The sequence below is a fragment of the Lactuca sativa genome, chromosome 1, assembly GCF_002870075.4.
Source record: "Lactuca sativa cultivar Salinas chromosome 1, Lsat_Salinas_v11, whole genome shotgun sequence".
Lineage (NCBI taxonomy): Eukaryota > Viridiplantae > Streptophyta > Magnoliopsida > Asterales > Asteraceae > Lactuca > Lactuca sativa.
In genome coordinates, this window is record NC_056623.2 from 158279495 (window position 1) to 158301181 (window position 21687).

A 21687-nucleotide genomic window follows, 5' to 3' on the forward strand; every position below is an offset into this window, starting at 1 on the left:
ATGTGTCCCTAAGGTAGAAAGTTGCCATCTTGGATGTCTTAATGGGTTCATGCACGAGATCTAGTTATTTCCATGGAAAAATGTTGTCACATTTCAAGTTTGGTCTTATTTGGTGGGTTCCAAGCCATCAAGTAAGCAACTTTATGGTTTAAGACGTTGAAGAGGACCTGAATATGTGATTGTAGCTTCTGAAGTTGAGTATTAAGCACTTAATGGGAAAATGACTTAATAGGGGGATTATGTTGAGCGTACATGAAGGTACGCCCAACGTATGCACCATTTAGCTTGTACGCTTAGCGTACATAGAAGTACGTCCAACGTACTCATCAGATTGGGCTTGACGAGTTTTGGGCCTCGGTTTGGGCCATGCAGTGGATTTTGGGTCTTTGGACCTTAGTGGTCCACCAGGAGTCAGTTAATATGGGCCAAGTATATGATTTTGGGCTTAAGGTAAGGCCTATTAGGGGGATTGCGCCTAATTTAGCAAATTAGGCCATTAGTGGGCCACTAGTGGGCTTGGGAAGCCCATCTAGTGTTGAGCCTTTGATTTGGACTAAGTTGGACTAGGGGTAAAATGGTCATTTTAACCTAAGGAGGATCATTGTTTTGGACTAAGTGATATTTTGGTATTGATAGCTCGGGGAGTCGAGCGATTAGCAGTTCGGGGATCTGCCAACTAGCAGCGATGGGTTATTAGCAGGATTCTGCAATCAGCCTTGCGAGGTGTTTCTCCAGTAGGAACGGGCCTAAGGCACCAATGTCGGACCGTCTGTGTGTATGTTAGTGTAGACCGGATTTAGATCCGATGCCGGGGGTTAGCCCGAAGCAGTTTATATGTTCCGAATTTTGGTCCGATGTCGGGTGGTACCCGAGGCAGTAGTGATTGTTTAGTTATACTTGTTTTCTTTGTGATACTTGTATGTGCCTGGTAGAGAGATGAGTATGGGCGGGAGCCCGTATCTCATCACTAGCTGAGTGTGGACGGGGTTCCACATTTCATTAGTATCAGAGCAGGGGCGGGGCCCAAGATAGGTGGGGCCTTGAGACTAGCAATTATAGTATAGTGATTGTTTATTATATATTAGCATGGATATGTGATAATGTTTGTATGTGTATAGCAGGAGGGGCCCGGAGACAGTCGAGGCCTAGTAGATATAGATATGTATAGTGGGGGGCCTGGAGACGGGCGGGGCTCGATGTAGCGGGCTAGTCCCAATGTTTGCAGTACGTGATTATGTGTGGTATGTGGTAGATTGGGGAACTCACTAAGTTTTGTGCTTATAGTTTTTAGTTTTGGTTTCAGGTACTTCTGGTAGTGGAGGGAACAGCTCGGGATGACTGCATGACACACACCAAGAATTTTTAGCGTGGGAGGTTTACTCTGATAGAATGAACATGTTTGGAAATGATACTGATTGATATAACTATTTTTGTTATGAATGAAATGGTTGAAAATTATGGTTTTTATTAATGATTTAAAACGAAATTTTTGGACTGTATTTTCTGGGATGTTTCAGCGGAGATTGATAATCGGACGTTTGCGGAAGCTATGAGTGATTTGGAGAAGACAAATTGGGCTCAAAGTGAAGAAATCTTGAAGAAAAATGGGCTAGGAACTGATCGGGCTCGAGCTGGGCAAATGGGCTAAGTTGTGAAGTCCCAACACTTGAAGAAGGCCAAAACCCCATCCACTTACGCGAGACACATAAGGTTTCCATGTGGCCCATGTGGATTCCTGCATGGGCATTTTCGGGATTTTGTTTGGAGCTCTATATTGGGAAGGTTGGTGTGCCACTTTAGCCTTATCTTGGACATCCGATTTTGGAGCATTTTCTCTGGAGTTTGGAAGACTTTTGAAGGCCAATAACACCTCAAGAACATCATCTTTTCACCTCTTGATTCTCGTTAAATGTTTGGTACAATCTTCTCTAACTTTGTTTTCTTGTGTTTAGCCATGTTAGGCTAAGCCAAAATTGGTTGACTTTGGTGAAATCTTTTGACTAGTTGTTGAATGTTGAAGAATCCATAAACTTGTTCTTGAATCTTTATGGAATATTTTGTGTTTTAAGATATTATCACTACTTATATGTTCTTATTCATGAGTTTAAATGTGTTTGTGGTGATAAGTTGGCTGATCTCTTGATTAAGTAAAAGATCATCAAATTAGCAAGCAACATATGACTTTTGTGTTAGTTTTGCTTCACACAATCATAAAAACATTTCCTCCAACATAGCAGTGAAAGCATTTGACTCCTTTTGGATTTGGTGACTTTTTAGTTCTTAATGCTAGTTGACTTTCACTAATTACATGCTTAATGGAAATTGTGACTTTGACTACGGAAATTGTCATGAGCTTCTCTAACCATTTCAAAAACTAAGAAATGTCTAGGTAATCTCAAGCTTCTTGGATTACTATAGCTAAATTAAAGATTTAAAACAAGTATTACACCATTGGATTCTAATGATATGTTAATCAAAAAGTCAAAGTGAGGAAACCTTAAGTCAACCATCTTTCTCTTATTGATTTTATATCAATCTCTTGTTTTTGTTGAAATTGTCCATTTAAATCTTAGTTTAATTCTAGTTTATTTCAAGTATTTGAAAAGATCAAAACCCCCATTTTTACTTTTATTGTCATTTTACAAGTATTTTTACAAAGAGATTTTCCATAGAGTTATAAAATTGAACCAGTCTCCGTGGATTCGACCCCTTTACCACTATACACTATTTTAGTGTAAAAGATTTAGGGTTATTAATTTTGTTGGCCTCGACAACCACCATATTTCATGAATAGAAAACTATATTGAAGGTCATTACTTATATTATAGTCAATTTAGCTATAAACTAATGGTTGTAAATGATGATTAGTTCAAAGTAAGTTGAATAAGTGAATAATCTCAGCTAGGGTATTGTGTAAGATTCAAACGGAGTGTTGTAGTTATCATCTTTCTAGACAGTTAGGAATGGTGGGTAAGTATCAAACAAACGGTATGTATGTCTGAGTCATCTCCCAGAGTAGGATGACAACACTTGATTATTCTAGAGGGTCTTGTGAATTTCGTTGCTAGTGTGGACTTATAACCCACATACGTAGATAAAATGAGATATCATATTTATCAAATACTCTAAACATTGTTGCCTTTAAATGGCTTACATTAACTAATGAATACCCTAGCTGTGTAGTCACACAGTTCATTATTGACAAATCTCCCATCGTGATAGTGCGGATTTGATTATCAAGTTCCAGGACTTTTACGTGTTTACTCGAAATAGGTTTTATATGTTGATCTAAAATCATGGGTGGAGGTGTCCTTTTTGAGTGTCATTTGAAAAAGCAACATAAATATAATTTCACAGATTCGTAGTTTAACTATGAAGTCAACTTTCTTTCATTCATGATTGGTAGGCTTTGAAGTCGGTTCGTCATAGGTTTCGTTAATGTGATTGACAATGTCAAATTGGATGCAATGGGTGGAGAAGAGCTCCCTCCACGCATCACAATTTAGCCCTTCGAGGTCGAGAAGCAACAATATGTAAGATTTGATATTGGCAATGTTAAAATATTTATTTGGTGGTGGTGGGACAACCATGGCAGAGGTGATGAGGAAGACCAAAAAAGCGAGAGAGTGTTGGCGTTGCTGATAGAGGGGAGAAAGGAAAGAGAGAATTTAGTGAAGATAAATAAAATCTCTGAAACCATCGATGTTTTGAATCGGTTGCCTCATTGTTAATTCTATTTGAAGCCTGATTGTTAGGTGGTGTGATTTTGATTACCCTTTTCTTAATATATTTGTGAATGTTGCTTATTGAAAGACATAATCAAGCTAAATGCGGTTTAAAGGAAAATCTTTGATGCCCATTATCATGTCTCCAAGTTCTTTGAAATTTCAAAACAACACTTACTTGAAACGGTTAAGTCTACAAAAATGGAGATCTTAATAAGGGCCTTTTACTAGTATCTTTGGATTTTGTAATAAGAGAAAAAGTATTAAGTTATATTTGGATTGGTAAGTTGCACGATGAGGTGATTTTTCCAAGGAGGCTTATGATTCTTCCACTGTTCCACGTAAACAAATAAGAGATTGACACTTATACCCCTATTTCAATTAAAAAAAACTAAGAAAGCGAAATCTTACTTTTTTGTTTCAAAAAACTCACCCCCAAAATTTTTGACCGGTGGATTTCAACTTTGACTCAAAATTAAGCCCTCTATTTTCTATACGCTTGTTTTCTCAAAAAAGATGGCAATACTACTACAACCAAAAACCCTAATCCAACACTAAAAACCTTGATCAAAATTCAAAATCCCTATGTTCCAGCATTACAGAATCAGAATCAAAGTTATCTATATGGGATTGGGAACCGAGAAGAAATGGATTTTTCACTCTGTTCGACGCTGCAATAATCTTTTTTCTACTCTTCATCTTCTCGATCTTCGGTTTCAGTGCTTCATACGCCTCCTACAAATCCTTCTCCTCCACTGTCCATCGTGAGACTCATTACCCTTCATTGTTTCGTACTGCATATCTGGCGGCACTGGCGGAGACGCCGACAGGATTTTCCAGTTTTTGTTGGCGGTGTACCATACAGGAATCGGTATTTGTTGCACATTGGGACAAAGGTTTCTGTGGATGAAAGGAAGAGGTTGCTGCCTGTGCGAATTTGAGGATCCCATCTACTGTTGTAAGCATACTCGACGTCGACGACATACATTCTAATGTTGTAGTTCGAGTATTTCAAAGCAACGTGTACGACGGGATACTCTACCCAACTGGTCAAATCATTTTTGATATGTAGTAGCATGTAATACGGGAGAATCGATGGAGGAAATTGCAAGCAAACATGCTTCCGGACTAAGGGGGTGTTTGGATAGGGAAAAAATAGACTGCTTATTGCTTATTGCTTAATCCCACCGCAATAAGCAAATTTAAGTGTTTGGATAGGAGTCTTTAAAAATCAGCTAATTGCGGTAGGAATAAGCTAAATAAGCTAATTTTAATAAGCAAGGGGGGAATGCTTATTGCTTATTGATCATTTTACTCATATAATCTGTTTTATTATTGCCAAACACTTCAAATGTTTATTGTTTATTGCTTATTGTTTATTCCCGCCGCAATAAGCTAATCCAAACACATTTTAAAAAAATGTTTATTCCCACCACAATAAGTAAATAAGCAATAAGCTAACAAGCTAAAAACTATTTATCAAAACACCCCTAACTGTGAGACACCGTGACGAACTTGGACCGTGAGTTGGAGAGGGAGGGAGCCGGGTGGCGGATTGAAGAAACATAATAAAAGTATATGTTTTTACCATCTTTTGGTAAATAGTTTTAAAAAATAGACAAAATTGTAAAAATGGTCCATGTGGTATGCATTTTTTTGGGGTTTTAGTCCAAACCCCGACTTTTTTGGATTGATGGTCATTTTGGACTAGTTTGTACGTAAAAATGGCCCCTGTGAAAATCGAAATGACTAAATTGCCCTCTAGATATATTTTTTTTTAATATTTTTTTCTATTTAATTTAATGTTTTATTAATAATAAAATGGGTCTCTCTCTCTCTCTCTCTCTCTCTCTCTCTGGTTTTGTTTTGATAACACTTAAGAACATCATCATAGAGCACTCAAGAATATCTTCATGAACTCAAGAACATATTCCGCCACCACCACCATTCGACCACTGTCCGCCATCACCACCATCCGCAACTACCACTCACCTCCATCTCCACCTAAAAGTCATCCCTGAAACAAAAAAAACTATACACAACGTATGGGTTTGTTCTTGGGTTCTCCCCTAAAAATCATTGCTAGATCTAAAGCCTCATCAAGATCTCCAGAACACATACACTTACATTCAAGAACACATTCATGAACCCCATATCTAATGAACATAAACACACACGAAATCAGATCTGATGAACAAACACACACACACGAAATCTAATCCAATGTACACACACATGAAATCAGATACACTATCACACACTTACGAAATCAAATCTGATAAACACACACACACACACACGAAATCAGATCGGATGAACACACTCACACATACACACATGAAATCAAATCTGATGAATACAGACACATGAAAAAAAATCTGATGAACACACACATGATCAGATCTGATGAAGGGTTTTCAGATCGAGTTAAAGGGTTCTCGGGTTCATGTCTCTGATATCCTCGTCAGACGATGAGCTCCTCCTCAAATGAGTTGCCTTCAAGTCACACACGATAGAGTCAGAGTCGTCTGTTAAAGCAAGCCCTAGCGTTGCCGGAGAAATGTTTGTCTTCAAAATTGGGTCACGTCTCCAATCTCGTCCCTGAAAATGAAGAATTTTTTATGTGTTTTTGTGTGTTTGGAGGGGACAAAGAAGAAAAAAAGGAGAAATGCTTGTCTCGAATGTTGATTTTTTTTTTTTTGAGAGAGAGAGAGAGGTCCTTTATTATTTTTTAATTGTTAAAATAATTAAATAAATAGTATTAGATTTTAAAATAATGAAAGAAAATGAAAAATAAATATCTCAAGGGTATTATAGTCATTTCAATTTTCACAGAGACTATTTTCACATACAAACTAGTCAAAAAGGACCACTAATCCAAAAAGTCGAGGTTTTGACTAAAACCCCAAAAAAATACATACCAGGGACCATTTTTGCAGTTTTGTCTAAAAAATAAAATCGTTTGTAAAATACTATTTTTTCAGTTACTAATATAGTTAAAAACTCAAGTTTTGTATATTCAGTGAGAGAATACATGCAATATAGGTTAATTTGGAAACAAATGTGTAATTTGAAGAAATTAAACGAAGGACATAATAGTCAATATATTAGTATTTCAGTGGAAGAATAAAAAGTCTATGTGGAAGAATAAAAAGTCTGAAAGTCTATGTGGAAGAATAAAAAGTCTGAGGTAGTAGTCTTTTGTGCGAGATAGGTATAGGAATAAAAATTCTATGTGGAAAAATCAGCTCCCTTCTAATTTACCTATCTCCCTATTATATTTTTTATTAATTTAATTGAAAAGAAAAAGAAACCACCTGTTTTTCCTTATTATTTCCATGTGAAAAACCCAAATAAAGTAACTTTTTTCTTTCATTAGTCATTACCACCTACAAAAATTTCGACAAGACACGAATTACACAATATCAAAATATCAAGTTATTACCAAATCAAGGCAAACAATATTGAATATTATCTTATCTTCATGCTTTTTATTTTCCGCGTATAAAATAATTCCACTTCGCCAACCGCAACTGACCTGCGAAAGTTGGACCAATCTGTAAATACAAAAATCAAAGAAATTTCAAAAGCCCGATTACACCGGCGCCATCTCACTATCTCCAGCTCCATTTCGGTGTTTTTCTCCGATCTCTGAATTCACTTCAATCGGGAACAACAACTGATTGTTTATCACCAATTCAATTCACCAAAATGTGTGGGATTTTCGCCTACTTGAATTACGATGTCAGTAGAGAGAGACGCTACATCCTCGAAGTACTCTTCAATGGACTCCGCCGTTTGGAATACAGAGGTTACGATTCCGCCGGGATCTCTATCGATTCTTGCTCCGTCGCCGGTCCCGTTCAAGCACCATGCGATTCCCCTCTCGTGTTTCGTCAAGAGGGAAACATCGAATCCCTAGTCAAATCTGTCTACCAAGGTATATCTATATGTGTTGAAGGGTTTTTTATATAAATGTCATTTGAATTTACCCTAATTTTTCTCAATATCGCACTTCTATGTCATAGAAATGTTAGTTGATCGCTACTAGGGCATAATTGTAGTAACTCCACCTGTTACGATCCTAAATTTTTTGAATTTCAAGTCGGAAAAACCCTGTATAACTACAATTGTAAACTCTTTGAGAGTTTATGTTATCCTAAACCTATACTACAATTCTTCTGGAGTTTTGACTAAAGAGGTACTTCTTAAGTACAAAGTGTTTTTTAATAATCTTGTAATATCCTACCTCCTACCTAAATATGATCATGTTTTCCCTTGCAATTTGCAAAAGTATTATCGCATTATTGTGTACTAGAATCATAATCCTTATCAGCTTTCTAAATTGTGTTTCAGAGGTCTCTGTTACTGACCTAAATCTGGAAGAATCCTTTTCTATTCATGCTGGAATAGCACACACCAGATGGGCGACCCATGGAGAACCATCTCCAAGGAATAGTCATCCTCAATCATCTGGTGCTGGAAATGATTTCTTGGTTGTTCACAATGGAGTTATTACCAATTATGAGGTCTGTTTCCAATTTTGTATGAATTATTGCATATTGTTTCCACTTCTGCATGTATATATTTGTTCCTTTCTTTCATAGATACATCAATTTCTGTATCATTTCTCTATTTTATTTGTTGTAGTTACTTTTTTTTTGGGAATATGAGGTTTTATCTTCTTAACATACTGCAGGTGTTAAAGCAATCACTTCTTCGACATGGGTTTACTTTTGAATCTGAGACAGATACTGAAGTGATCCCAAAGCTTGCAAAATTTGTTTTTGACAAAGCAAATGAAGAAGGTACTTGAAGTCTTTAAAGATACACATTTTCTCACATAATTCATTATTCTTTTAGACTTTAATATTATGCCTGCCATCTTTATTTCCATAGTGGCGTAGAACAAAGATATGACACCCTTTTACAAGTTTAGAACAAGATATATGATGAGATTTCAGACAGTTTTTCTAGACTTGTTATTAGTTAAATGGAAAATACCAAAACTACCCTTATGGACCAACTTAATATAGAATTGAATGAATCTTTTACTGCTGTAGGTGAACAAACTGTCACGTTTAGTGAAGTTGTACTTGAGGTTATGCGACATCTTGAAGGAGCCTATGCACTTATTTTCAAAAGCAGACATTATCCAAATGAATTGGTTGCTTGCAAACGTGGTAGTCCACTTCTTCTTGGTGTGAAAGTAGGTTATGCTTCTTATTTGCTATTTGTCAATAATATTATAATATTACTTTATTTCATTTCTCACCTTCTTCTGAACTGGTATTGAGAAAGGAATTTCTTTTTGCAGGAATTTGCTGAACAACAAAACAAAGGAACATCATATAATGATTTGAAGTTTATTTCAACAAATGGTCACCCAAAAGAACTTTTCCTATCTAGTGATCCTCATGCCCTTGTTGAACACACAAAAAAGGTCTTGGTGATTGAGGATAGTGAAGTTGTTCATATTAAGGTGCATACCCTGCATTCATTGTTCAGTTTATAATTTCTTTTTAGTGTATTGTTTCATGTTTTCAAAAACCCTTTACACCTTTTTTCTCTTTCATGCCTGCCTACTTGAAATATTGTAATATTACACATTGATGTGCTAAAATAGTTTCCAAATCTATTTTAGTTTCCATGTTTTAGGAGGTTTAGTTTGTCTTTATATTTTAATTTCCATATTTTAAAGATAGGTTAATGTTCTTTAAGGTACATAACTATCCAAAAAGTTCACTTTAGTCCCTCACAAGTTCTATACGGGTTATTTCTGCTCTACTTATTGGCTTCAACTCTTGTTATCGACTTATTTCATTCATGTTGAGTTTTTTTTTTCTTTTCTTTTCTATTTGTTGTTTGTTACAGGATGGAGGAGTGACTATTCTCAAGTTTGAGCAAGGCAAGGGTAAAGATGGAAAAAACATTTCAAGACCAGCTTCTGTCCAAAGGGCACTGTCTATTCTTGAGATGGAGGTAGAGCAAATAAACAAGGGCAAATATGAACATTATATGCAGAAAGAGATTCATGAGCAGCCGGAATCTTTAACAACCACCATGAGGGGCCGCCTTATACGTGGTGGTTCCAGTAACAGGAAGAGTGTTCTTTTGGGTGGATTGAAGGATCATTTGAAAACTATTAGGAGGAGTAGAAGGATTGTTTTTATTGGATGTGGAACTAGCTATAATGCTGCTTTAGCTGCTAGACCTATCTTGGAAGAACTTTCTGGTAAGTCATTGTTAATAACTTAATAATATATCATCAAATAATCATATGAAGGTATTACGCATTTACCCTTTAAAAATCTTCTCAATTATAACAAAGAAAGTTGCTTTGTAATCGGATGTTATAGCTATAAAGACTTAAAAGCAAGAATCAACATAGTTTCATTGATATGTTTATTATTAAATCATCTTACTTTCATTTGTTTCATTGACATGAAATTAGGCCTAATTAGTATGTAGTTTTGTATTGAATTAGCTTCTTGTATTGATAGGTATACCTGTAACAATGGAGATTGCAAGTGATTTATTGGATAGACAGGCACCTGTGTATAGAGATGATACAATAATCTTTGTTAGTCAATCTGGTGAAACAGCTGATACCTTAAATGCCCTTGAGTATGCATTGGGGAATGGTGCTTTATGTGTTGGAATTACAAACACTGTTGGTAGTGCTATTGCCCGAAACACACATTGTGGTGTTCATATTAATGCTGGTAGTGAGATTGGTGTCGCAAGTACCAAGGTATGTAAATTTCTTTCAGAAAATATCCCCAAAATACCCTCGAAAAAATATGCTCACTAGTGCCACTCTCTGTTCTATATCCACATCTTTGCTTTTGTCCCGAAAATACCCCGATGAAACCACATCTTTGCTTTTCTCTTTCAAGTCTTAAACTGTCTGTTGGAGGTGTGTGTGTGTGGGGGGGGGGGGGGGGGGGGGGTTCCGAGGGGCATTTTCGTCATAACAACAAAGAGATGGTGTGGTAGATTTTAGAAAGCTACTTCAAAGTGAATTTGAAGAATTATGCTCAAGAAATATCTTCTCTTGAAAAAATATGCCAACTCATGACTTTCTTTGAAACATATCATTATCTTTGCTTTTGTGCCAAAAACGCCTCTTCCAAGCTTGTTTGAGGGGCATTTTTGTCAAGAAAACAAAGAGATTGTTGTGGCAAGTAGCCAAAAAAATCCTTTCAGAAGTGAAATTTAAGAAAAGTATGCATGATAACACCCTCTCACTAATGTCCCTCTCTGCAAAATATATCCCCATTTTTTGTTTTTATGCCTAAAATGCCCCTCCGAAATCCCCATACCCTTCACTTCATTTTCAACTGCCCCCAATTGAACTCTATGTGTTGGTGTTTCCGAGGGGCATATTTGGCACAAAAGCAAATAAATGGATATACTTCAGGGAGGATCATTATTCTCTTCACAAGTCTCAGGGTGTTATTGGACATGTTTTTTTTCAAAATTAATTTTTACAAGAATTGTTTTGGGTGTTGATATTTAGGCATACACAAGTCAAATAGTGGTGATGGCTATGGTGGCTCTAGCAATTGGAGCTGACACAATCTCTTCTAAACCACGAAGAGAAGCAATCATAGAAAGCCTTCTACATTTACCAAGTATGATCCATTTTCATTTCCATATTTCTAAATAAAAAACAGGGTCTCTAATTGATTAAAAAAATCAAATTTTTTTTTTTAAAAAAAAAAGGCAAAGTGAAGGAAGTGTTGAAACTTGATGAAGAGATGAAAGATCTTGCAAAATCCTTAATCTCAGAGCAATCACTTCTGATGTTTGGAAGAGGATATAACTATGCAACAGCTCTTGAGGGTGCATTGAAGGTCAAAGAGGTGGCACTCATGCACAGTGAAGGAATACTTGCTGGTGAAATGAAACATGGTCCTTTGGCTTTAGTTGATGAAAACCTTCCAATTGTTGTCATTGCTACTCGTGATCAGTGCTTCAGGTTTGTTTATTTATTTATTTATTTTTTTAAATTTGTTTTGGTTTTATTAATATTTAGAATTGTTTTTTTTTTACAGCAAACAGCAATCAGTTATTCAACAACTGAAGGCTAGAAAAGGGAGGTTGATAGTGATGTGTACAGAAGGAGATGCAGCAGCTGTTTGTGGGCCATCTTGCAGAGTAATTCAAGTTCCTCTTGTTGTTGACTGCTTACAGCCTGTTGTCAACATAGTTCCATTGCAGGTATTTAAAAAAAAAAAACAAAACTATACTTTTTATTTATTTTATTTTATTTTTTGTATAAAATCACCTATCATGTGTTACATGTTTGACTGATAAAAAGAGCAGTGTTAAATGCAAGAAAATATTATAGCTCTCTACGAAAATTTTACTATGAAAAATCTACATATAAAGACTATGTTTGGCGTACTAGCTGAAAAGCTAGCTGTTAGCGGAAAAACTAGCTGATAAAAAATGACGTTTGGTAAAATTAGCTGAAAAGCTAGCTGAAATATATAAAATTACGTAAAAGGACATTTAAGAGAATGTGTCTCTATAATTAATTACGGGGTATATTTGGAAATTTTTTAAAAAGCTCCTAAAAAACTAGTCTAAGTAGTTTTTCAAAAAGCTAGCATATAAGCTATTTTTTGGCTTGCCAAACACGACAACATAAAAAAGCTTGAAAAATAAGCTAACTTATCAGCTAGCTGTGGCGCGCCAAACACAGCCAAAGAGTTAATGTGACTATTACTCTATTAGAAATCTTTGGAGTAAATTACACGAATGATCCCTATGGTTTGGGGTAATTTGCGCGTTTGGTCCCTAACTTATTTTTTTAACTCGGAAAGTCTCTGCTGTTTGTTTTTATTACGTGTTTGCTCCCTACTGTTTGTTTTTGTTACGCACTTGGTCCCAGTCTTACCTAAAAAGACTATTATTTAAATAGGAAAAAATGGTGGAGTAGGTAAGGTAAGGTGAGGGGGTTGGGGTTGGGGTTTATTTAAATAAATTGAAAAGTCAAGGGCAAAATAGTTTTTTTAGATAAGACAAGGACCAAGCGCGTAATTTACTCAAATCTTTGTAAATGAGTGTCATTGCAAAGTAAAAGTAGATTGGTAATTTCTTCATGCTAACCAATTTTTGATTTATATATTTTTGATGTTATTATATACATGTAAATTGATGTTTTTATTTATTTATTTTAAATGCAGTTGTTGGCTTATCATTTAACGGTTCTACGAGGTTACAATGTTGATCAACCAAGGAATCTTGCAAAGAGTGTTACAACCGAATAGAAAATATATAGATTATTGGCAATTGAAGCTAACATAGGTCACTTTGCATTTAGAGTTCCAATTAATTGGTGTGTTTCAATATATACAATTCTAAGACTGGCTTAACAAAGACATACTATCTCGATATAGAAATTTACATCTTAAGATTTTTTTGATTTTTTTTTTTAAATCATGTATATCATAATCTTTTCTAATGATTGTTCTCTTTTTGTTGTTTTTCATTAACATTTAAATTCTCATTTTTGTTTGGACATAAGATTTGGATTATATACTAAACGATTACCCACCAAGGCTGAATACATGTTAGGCCCATCTTTCATTCTAGGTAGTTTAATTTTGTACCAAGATAACAAAATGGTTCAAGTTTTGTCTATCTTATAGAATTGATTTGATCAACTTATATGCTATACTACAAGTAAAACTTAGAAACTCATTATTAGTATAATTCTACAATCGGATAAAAATTTGGTTATAGAATTGATTTTTTTAATGGATTTATGAATATGGCTGAGTTAACTAAAATTTCAAGTCTATGAATATTCATGATCAATGTATTTGATTATAACTTTTTAAGTCTATAAAAAACAATTTCATTTCCTTTCATACGGTGGTATAAACTAAATAAGTACATAAATAATAAAATAAAGGGAAATTTTGTCAAATAACCAAAAATTAGGTGGGGTTGAAAAATATAACCAAGAAAACCTGATTTTCATAAAATGGCCAAGGTTTCTATAGAGACGAGCTCTACAGAAGCCTAAAAGTGATGTGGTAGGATTAAAATCATAAAACCATATAAATAAAATACTATTACTGCAGAGGCCGTACTATTTCTACAGAAACTGTAGAAATGTCATACGTAAAAAATGCTTATTTAGCTACCATTTACGCAGAACATTAATATTTTCTGCAGCTCTACGAAATCGTCCCGTCAGACGTCAGATTTTGTCTTTTTTGCACAAGTGTCTAGTTCCTCGGAAGCTTTTTTTGCAAAGTTTGTCTATGTGGAAATCTTGGTATTTTATGAAAATACAATTTTTTGTCATATTTTTCAACCCCATCTCATTAAAAAAAAAAAAAAAAGAAAGAAATTTTTCCTAAAATAAATTACAATTAAAAAAATGAAAATCCGCCAAGATTTTATACAACTTATAATTCCCGTTAAGGGTAGTTCGTTCCCGCCCTAATGCCACAAAATGTTCAATTAGGAATTCCGATTTTCAACGTAGTTGCAATTCTCAAACAAATTTGGTTTCAATCTCTACACTTTCATCTGCAATCGAAGATCGGTGGTGACTGTTAGAGATACAATCGTTTCTGCTTCTCCTGTTGACGACGCGATGGTGAAGGAATCAACACCGCCTAATTCAAGAGCTAATCTGAAGAAGCCTCCATGGCAGACTGTTCTCACTTTTTTCACCAAAAACTACGCCCTTTTATTGGTAGTACTGCTTTTGTCTGAGACGATTCTGCGGTTGCTATTTGGGAACAATGACGTTTATCCTTTAGGGCTCGATAGACGGACTGCTGAGGAAACCAAGTCCCTGTTACATACGACTACCAAGATGATGCAGGTTCAGATTGAAGCTGTGGACAGAAAAATCGAGAAAGAGATCGAAGATTTAAGAAACGAATTGAGTGAGAGAATAGACGAGAATGATTTCTTCTATGGGGCCAGATTGCGTGATTTTGGCGAAAGGGTTGATAGTATTGGGCGATCATTGATTAGCGAGGAAAGGTTATGGAAAGATGAATTCAACAAAAGTATAGAGAAATTAAAGTTCAAAAAGGGGAAGGATGAAGGGGATTTTAGGTTGGATGAAATGAAGGGTTATGTGAAGGAGATGATTGAGAAGGCAATCGACAATCATGCTGCTGATGGACTTGGTACTATTGACTATGCGGTTGCTTCTGGTGGAGGAATGGTGGTGAAACTCTCTGAACCCTACAATTTGCAAAATGCGATTCATCTGTCTGCTCTGAAGATTCTGCAACCTAGTTTTGGTGAACCTGGTCAATGTTTGCCTCTCAAAGGGGACAGTGGTTATGTTGAGATCAAATTGAGGCAAACCATCATCCCAGAGGCTATAACTCTTGAACATGTTGCAAAGGTTTGTTCTCTTATCTTGTTTTCTCTGAAGATTCTTGTTGATTTGTTCACTTAATTTGTGCATTTTATGGTGTTATGAACATGAACAGAGTGTGGCATACGACAGATCTATGGCTCCTAAAGAGTGTAGAGTGTTTGGATGGTTGCATCCTGATTCCAAGAAGATGGTTTTGCTAAGAGAGTTCACATATGATCTTGAAAAAAGAAATGTACAAACATTCAATGTTTGGGAGAATGGATATGCTGTGAACATGATGAGATTTGAGTTCAAATCAAACCATGGAGATCCCACTCACACTTGCATATATCGCTTCAGGGTTCATGGTTATGAGCCTGATTCTCTCTCATCATAGGTAACACACTCAAGAAATTATATGCTATCTCTTTATCTTATTAGTTTACATAGATTTCATGCTTAGGTTAAAATTGAAAAATAGTAATTGGTCCATATAATCAAGTTTGTATGTAATTTGATTATGATCCTTGAAGCCTGGTGCTAATGTGGATTATATGCTTATGTTTTTGGTTGCAGATTCTTCAGACTAGTAAAAATGAGTCAGCTTTTTCAAGTGAAGTGATGATGAATCTATTGGAATAACAATGAGAGGTAACTGTAGCAACTTTTGTTGTCATATATTTTGAAAATATACCATAACTTGTAGTAACAGTCTTTTTTTTTTCTTGTGAAAAGTTAAACCATGCTTTTCCATTTCTTTCATAAAATCTTCTTATAAAATTCATCTTTACATGTCAACTCAGTCATTCCATTCCAAATATGACACAGTTATTATTAAAGTTTGTGAAATGGCAAAATGGGGAGAACTTGTAAGCAACACCAAGAGAAATTCAGATTGTCAAATTCTAATCAGATTATGTTGAGCAAGTTATAGAAATGGTTAAAAATGGAAATTTATATTTTTTTGAATGAGAAATATGCATGGAATATCATATGATATGATTGATATCATTCTAGTTGTTTATTAAGCGGGACAAAATGATAAATATGAGAGAATTATTTTAAAAACAAAATTAGCATTTAAAAATCTGTAAAAGATCCTTATTAAGGTTATTGTTAAACATTAGAAAATCAGGCACAAAGTGAAATATCACTTGAAAATGGTTTGGATCACCATATAATATATATTAATTTTATTTTATTTTTTATATTAATGTTATTAATTTAATGTAATTAGTATGTGAAATTTAAAATTTAAAATTTGAAATGAAAAATCAATTATTAGTTTAATGTAATTAGAATGAGAAATTTAACATTTAAAATTTGAAATGAATAATTAATAGGTTGACATGTGGCATTATAGGTGACATAATATTAATGAGAATTTCTAATATTATGACACTTGTCAATCTATTCTAATAAATGAAGGTTTTTTTGCCACATGTCATCTTCTTATTTATTTGGACACATGACATTTTATAGAATTTTTAAATTTTATATTTTTCACTTGTCATTTTATTGTATTTTTCATTTTATTAAATTAAAATTTCACATTTAATATGTAAGGTATTTATTAAAAATGATGTATATATGTAATGTATTCAATACATTAAAGCCTCATTAATTTTAATAATTCAAAAAATTTCTTATTTTTCTTACAAATTCAAAATTTTCAAATTGTTAAAACTTCATATTTATTTTTTTTAAATAAACTCATGTAATACATGGGTCTCACACCTGGTATGAGAATAAACTTATTTATTTATTAGAACAGAGAGAAAAGAGATATGGGTTATATAATACATATAATCTACTAGGTGTGAGACCCGTGTATTACATGAGTTTATTAAAAATAAAAATTTAATATAAAAATTTAAACATTAAATATTTTATAAAATAATACTTTTATATAACATAATGTAATTTTTTTTGGAACATTTATAAAAGAAATCAAATATTCTTTAGAACATTTATGAGACTTTATTATCAAATTAATAGAATGATTCTTTTTCATTATATGAAATTTTATTTTAAAAAAATAGAAATTCTCAAAAAATGACAAACGGAAAATAATAATTCTAAAACTCCCACAAAATTACATGTGGCAAAACTCTTGAGAATTTGACAAGTGACAAAAAAAACCTTCATTTATTAAAAAAGATGAATCGACTTTTAATTAAGATTTGCAAATTGAGAAACAAAACGACAAAATTGCAAGTTTGGTCCCTGTGGTATGTCAAAAATTGGATGTTTGGTCCAAAAAGTTTTGGGATTACACCGGTGGTCCAAAAGGTTTGATTTGTTGTGGAATTAATCCAAAGACTTAACAGCCGTTTGTGCCCTCCGTTTGTGTAAGGGTATTTCTGTCCAAAAGGATTGATCTTGTAAATTATTTGTCAAATAAGGGTAACTTTTGAATAAATTAAATTAAAGTTTGATTCCATTTTGACTTTTGACTGGTCAAAATAGGAACCCGATTAGAAAGTGGTCAAGGGATTTTTTTTGTTCGTCATTTGATCGTGTCAAGGGGAACGCAAAGGAAACGAATACAGAACACGAAGGGAAGAACGAAGGCATAATCGATTGGAAGGAAGAGGAGATTGGAACGGGAATGAACCGAAGGCAGTCAAGAAGAAGGTACACAAAGTTAGCGAAGGTTCGATCGTTCTTCTGGCTGAAGGAAGGGGGTCCGATGGCTTCTGATTTTTCGTCGATTGATTCGCAATCGGTGATGGCCTCCAGGGTTCAACTTAGGCCTAAGAAGAGGAAGGGAAATGAGGAGGCATCGAGGGGTGTTAGGAGGCGGTAGTCGACGACTCATTCTTCTTCTACTCCTGTCGTGTAGTGTGATGGGTAAAAACGAAAGGCATGATAGTGGCGACTGGCTGATCCGTTGAGCTACCTCCGATCTACCTTCCTTCTATTCGAGTTTCACCGTCGGACAGAAGAGAGAAAACCGAGCCTATAAGATCAGCCCCCGCAGGAAAAGAAATCGGTCAAGGAGGCCGCCAGAGCAACCCCCTCGCCATCACTTTTGTTGACAATAGTCACCACCGAACCACTCTTCTACTTTCGTTATCCTTTTCCTTGTACAAACAAGCACAGGTGGTGTCCTCCATAGGATCGACAACTGCTGCTGCTTTCATTCCCTTTTCTTCTCCGATCAGACACGAAGGTGAAGAACCACTCTTCCATTGTTTGTGTTACAGGACCAAAACAATCATTCCCTTTAAGATGATGACCGTGTTGGTCCCTTTACCCAGATTTTATATCAGATTGGCAAAATCAGTCCCTCTAGTTGTAGCTTTAAATTAAAATTAGCCACTTGGCATAAATTTTTTCAAAGCATGTCCGAATTTAATAAGATATTAAAAGAAGATGTGTGAATTGATAGAAATACCCTCACACATACAGAGGGCACAAACTCTTGTTAAGCCTTTGGACCAATTCCACAACAAATCAAACATTTTGGACCACCGGTGCAACCCAATAACTTTTTGGACCAAACATCAAATTTTTGACATACCACAGGGACCAAACTTGCAATTTTGTCGAAACAAAACATAATATCTATCGGTCGACTTTTAATTAAGATGTCCAAATTGAGAAGCAAAAAAAAATGAAGTTAAAGTATTTGAAATCTAGAAGCACAAGAATGTTCATGTAGATAGAAGTGTACCACATCTCCTTCATTATGATAAATTAGAAGTTAATTTGGAATTAATTGCCAATTAGTGAATTTGGCCTTAAATTTAGGAGTTTTGAAATTAAAAGAAAGATATGCATTTTTAAAAAAGATTTGTCATTTATTATCACATTTATTATATTCCCATCTATGATGTATAAAAAGAATGACGATACGTGACAATAAAAAAACATCACCAGCTTCGCAATGATTTGGCAGAGCATGTATATCAAGTTAATGAAATTGATTTAAATGAGCCAACAATGATATCAACGAATATTTGGACCGGAAGATTTTATGTTATTTTGATTAGCATTTCTATGTTATTAAGCTAGTTAATTTAAATTTCGTTTCATGTTTGTTAAATCAAACGTAATGTTTTTAAATTTTAACGAAATATGATGTTATTTTAATTAGTATTTATTTTTTGTTTTATGTGATTTTTATACTTTTGAATTAAAAAAAAAGGAAAAAGTTGATAGGTAAAAACATCACCACACCCTACTTATAGATAAATTGTTGTAAAAATGGTAACAACTTACATGGCGCCCATCGACACACCTTTTTCATAGGTAAAAACTTTACAACACCCTTTAGCCTAAGAAATAATGGATTAACTATTTCCGATATGTAAATCTTTCGTTAATTTCAAGTTTGTAAAACAAATGAACAATAGTTGATACTCAACAAACTTGGAATTTTCTAATTATATTACACCATTGAATACATTCCGAATTACCAAATCAATGCAAAGAGAAGAATTTAACTTGATTCCTTAAATAATATATTATCAAAGTTGAAATGCAACTGTAAGCATATTAAGCAAACACAAATCGTAAAATCATATTCAACTTACCTACTTGAAATTGAGATGTGTAATCTTCCGTACAGAAATAAAAGTAAAAAAATCTCCTTTTCATGTGATCACTTTAAAGAAATAAGAATCAACGGATTAACTATTTCCAATTTGTAAATCTTTAGTTTCATGTTTTTAAACAAATGAACAATAGTTGATAATCAACAAACTTCGAATCAGTAAAAGTATGATGCTAGTAATTAATTTGTATATAAAAGAACAATATAGCAGTGCACTTTCATCTAATCTTTATTATAGTATCCTACTTACACACACGTATACAATAACATACATAGTAACATATAAAGTCAAACATACACAATCACATACACACATAGACTCAATGGAATACAATCACATACCAGGTGATTGTTACCTAGCTATGTAATAAAATTATAAGTCCTCCTTTTCCCATGGCCTCGACTCTCCCCTTCTCTTAGACCATCTTTATTTCTCTTGTCTGCATAATAGGACACACAAACACAAAAAGGGGAAAAGGTTAACCCGAGCTTGGTTCCCTTGGCCTACTCAATCCATCGATTAATATGTCTTCTTAACCATTGAGCTTGGTTTCCGGTTCTATAAAATCCCGTTAACCGGTTTCAGGTTTTCCGGGTCCGGGTCCATCCGGTCCGGCTTTGGACCCACTTTCATCCCTAGTCAGCCTGGTCCACTCTCCGAGCCTCGGCACGTCTGGTCCGCCCTCTTGGGTCCTATAGCCTATCCAGACCGCTCGCTGGGCCTTCGGGATAACCGGTCCGCCCTGGGTATGTTGGCCTACAGCACAAAGCAGGACCCGCCTCAACCCAACCCCAGTCCAACAACCATGTGCACATAAACATTCAAACATATAACAATTCGCATTCAATCAAACCGATCTAGCGGATCACATAGCATACCCTCATCCTATCCAAGATACCGACCTAACCGGTCACTAACATAGCATCATCCTATATACCAGGATACCGACCTTAACTAGGTCTATAACATATACCATCCTGACTACCAGATGCAACACAACAAAGCAATAACATAACAACGATACCCGGATCTCAATCCGATAAAGGGTCGGCCTTGGTACCGTAGACCCTGTCGATATAGTGAGGATAACTCACCTCGCAACTGCCGACTGAACAGATAAACCCAAACTGCTCTGACCACTGATACGATCTCTACCACTGGCCAACACCAAAACACTAAACTCAAAATAAATGCCAACAATTACCAAAATGCCCCTGGAAAATCAACTAGTCAACCCTTGGTCAAAGTCAAAGTCAAAGTCATTCTCCTGACTGACTCTACTCGTCGAGTCAACCCGACGACTCGCCGAGTTCCCATGCTCAGAACTTTCCCAATCCGCGACTCAACTCTCCGAGTCACCCCGAGACTCGCCGAGTCCAACAACTCTGAGTCCTTTCCCACTCAACTCACCGAGTCATCCCTCGACTCACCGATTCACGGCTCAACCAGAAGAGAGTTAGGACCTTACGACCAGACTCGACGAGTCCAAGGCTATCTTCAACAGGCTCGCCGAGTCCCTGCCTATCTTCATCCAACTCGTCGAGTTCCAGCCTATCTTCAAGCAACTCGCCGAGTACACCCTTCACTACTAGAAAAAAGGCCTTTTACGACGCTCATTGCGCGTCGTAAAACGCTCAGACGACGCGCAAATGCGTCTCAAGGAAGGCCCTGTCATAAAGAGAGACGACGCGCATTTACGACGCGCGGTTACGACACGCAATGCGTATCAAGGAAGGCCCTGTCATAAAGGAAGACGACACGCATTCGCGTGTCGTAACCTTACGACGCGCGTGTTAATGACACGCAATGCGTATCAAGAAAGCCCCTGTCAAGAAAGGTCATGTCATAAATGAAGATGACATACATTTTTGCGTATCGTAAATTTAAATGTTTAAAAAAAATAAATTTATATATTTATTAATTTTTAAATTAAATTTTCATTTAATTTCTTATAATAGAAATAAAATACCATATACAAAAAATACAATCAATTGCATAATATAAAATAAATTGCACAAATTATAATGTCATACAAAGAATCATTCAAATGTTA

General features: G+C 35.2%; 2 protein-coding genes across 2 annotated transcripts; both read left to right on the forward strand.

The window, feature by feature from the left end:
* Positions 1-7249: 7249 nt before the first annotated feature.
* LOC111887045 (glutamine--fructose-6-phosphate aminotransferase [isomerizing] 1) lies at positions 7250-13227 on the forward strand. The gene is made up of 11 exons (XM_023883269.3): positions 7250-7665; positions 8082-8254; positions 8425-8533; positions 8789-8934; positions 9043-9207; positions 9600-9960; positions 10229-10479; positions 11248-11362; positions 11454-11709; positions 11786-11951; positions 12923-13227. Exons 1-11 carry the CDS (start codon positions 7437-7439, stop codon positions 13004-13006), a joined length of 2055 nt encoding a protein of 684 aa, XP_023739037.1. The 5' UTR covers positions 7250-7436; the 3' UTR covers positions 13007-13227.
* A 951-nt stretch (positions 13228-14178) lies between these two features.
* LOC111887122 (SUN domain-containing protein 1-like) lies at positions 14179-15984 on the forward strand. The gene is made up of 3 exons (XM_023883293.2): positions 14179-15117; positions 15206-15469; positions 15649-15984. The coding sequence occupies exons 1-2, from the start codon at positions 14347-14349 to the stop codon at positions 15467-15469; spliced, it is 1035 nt and encodes a 344-aa protein (XP_023739061.1). The 5' UTR covers positions 14179-14346; the 3' UTR covers positions 15649-15984.
* Positions 15985-21687: the final 5703 nt, after the last annotated feature.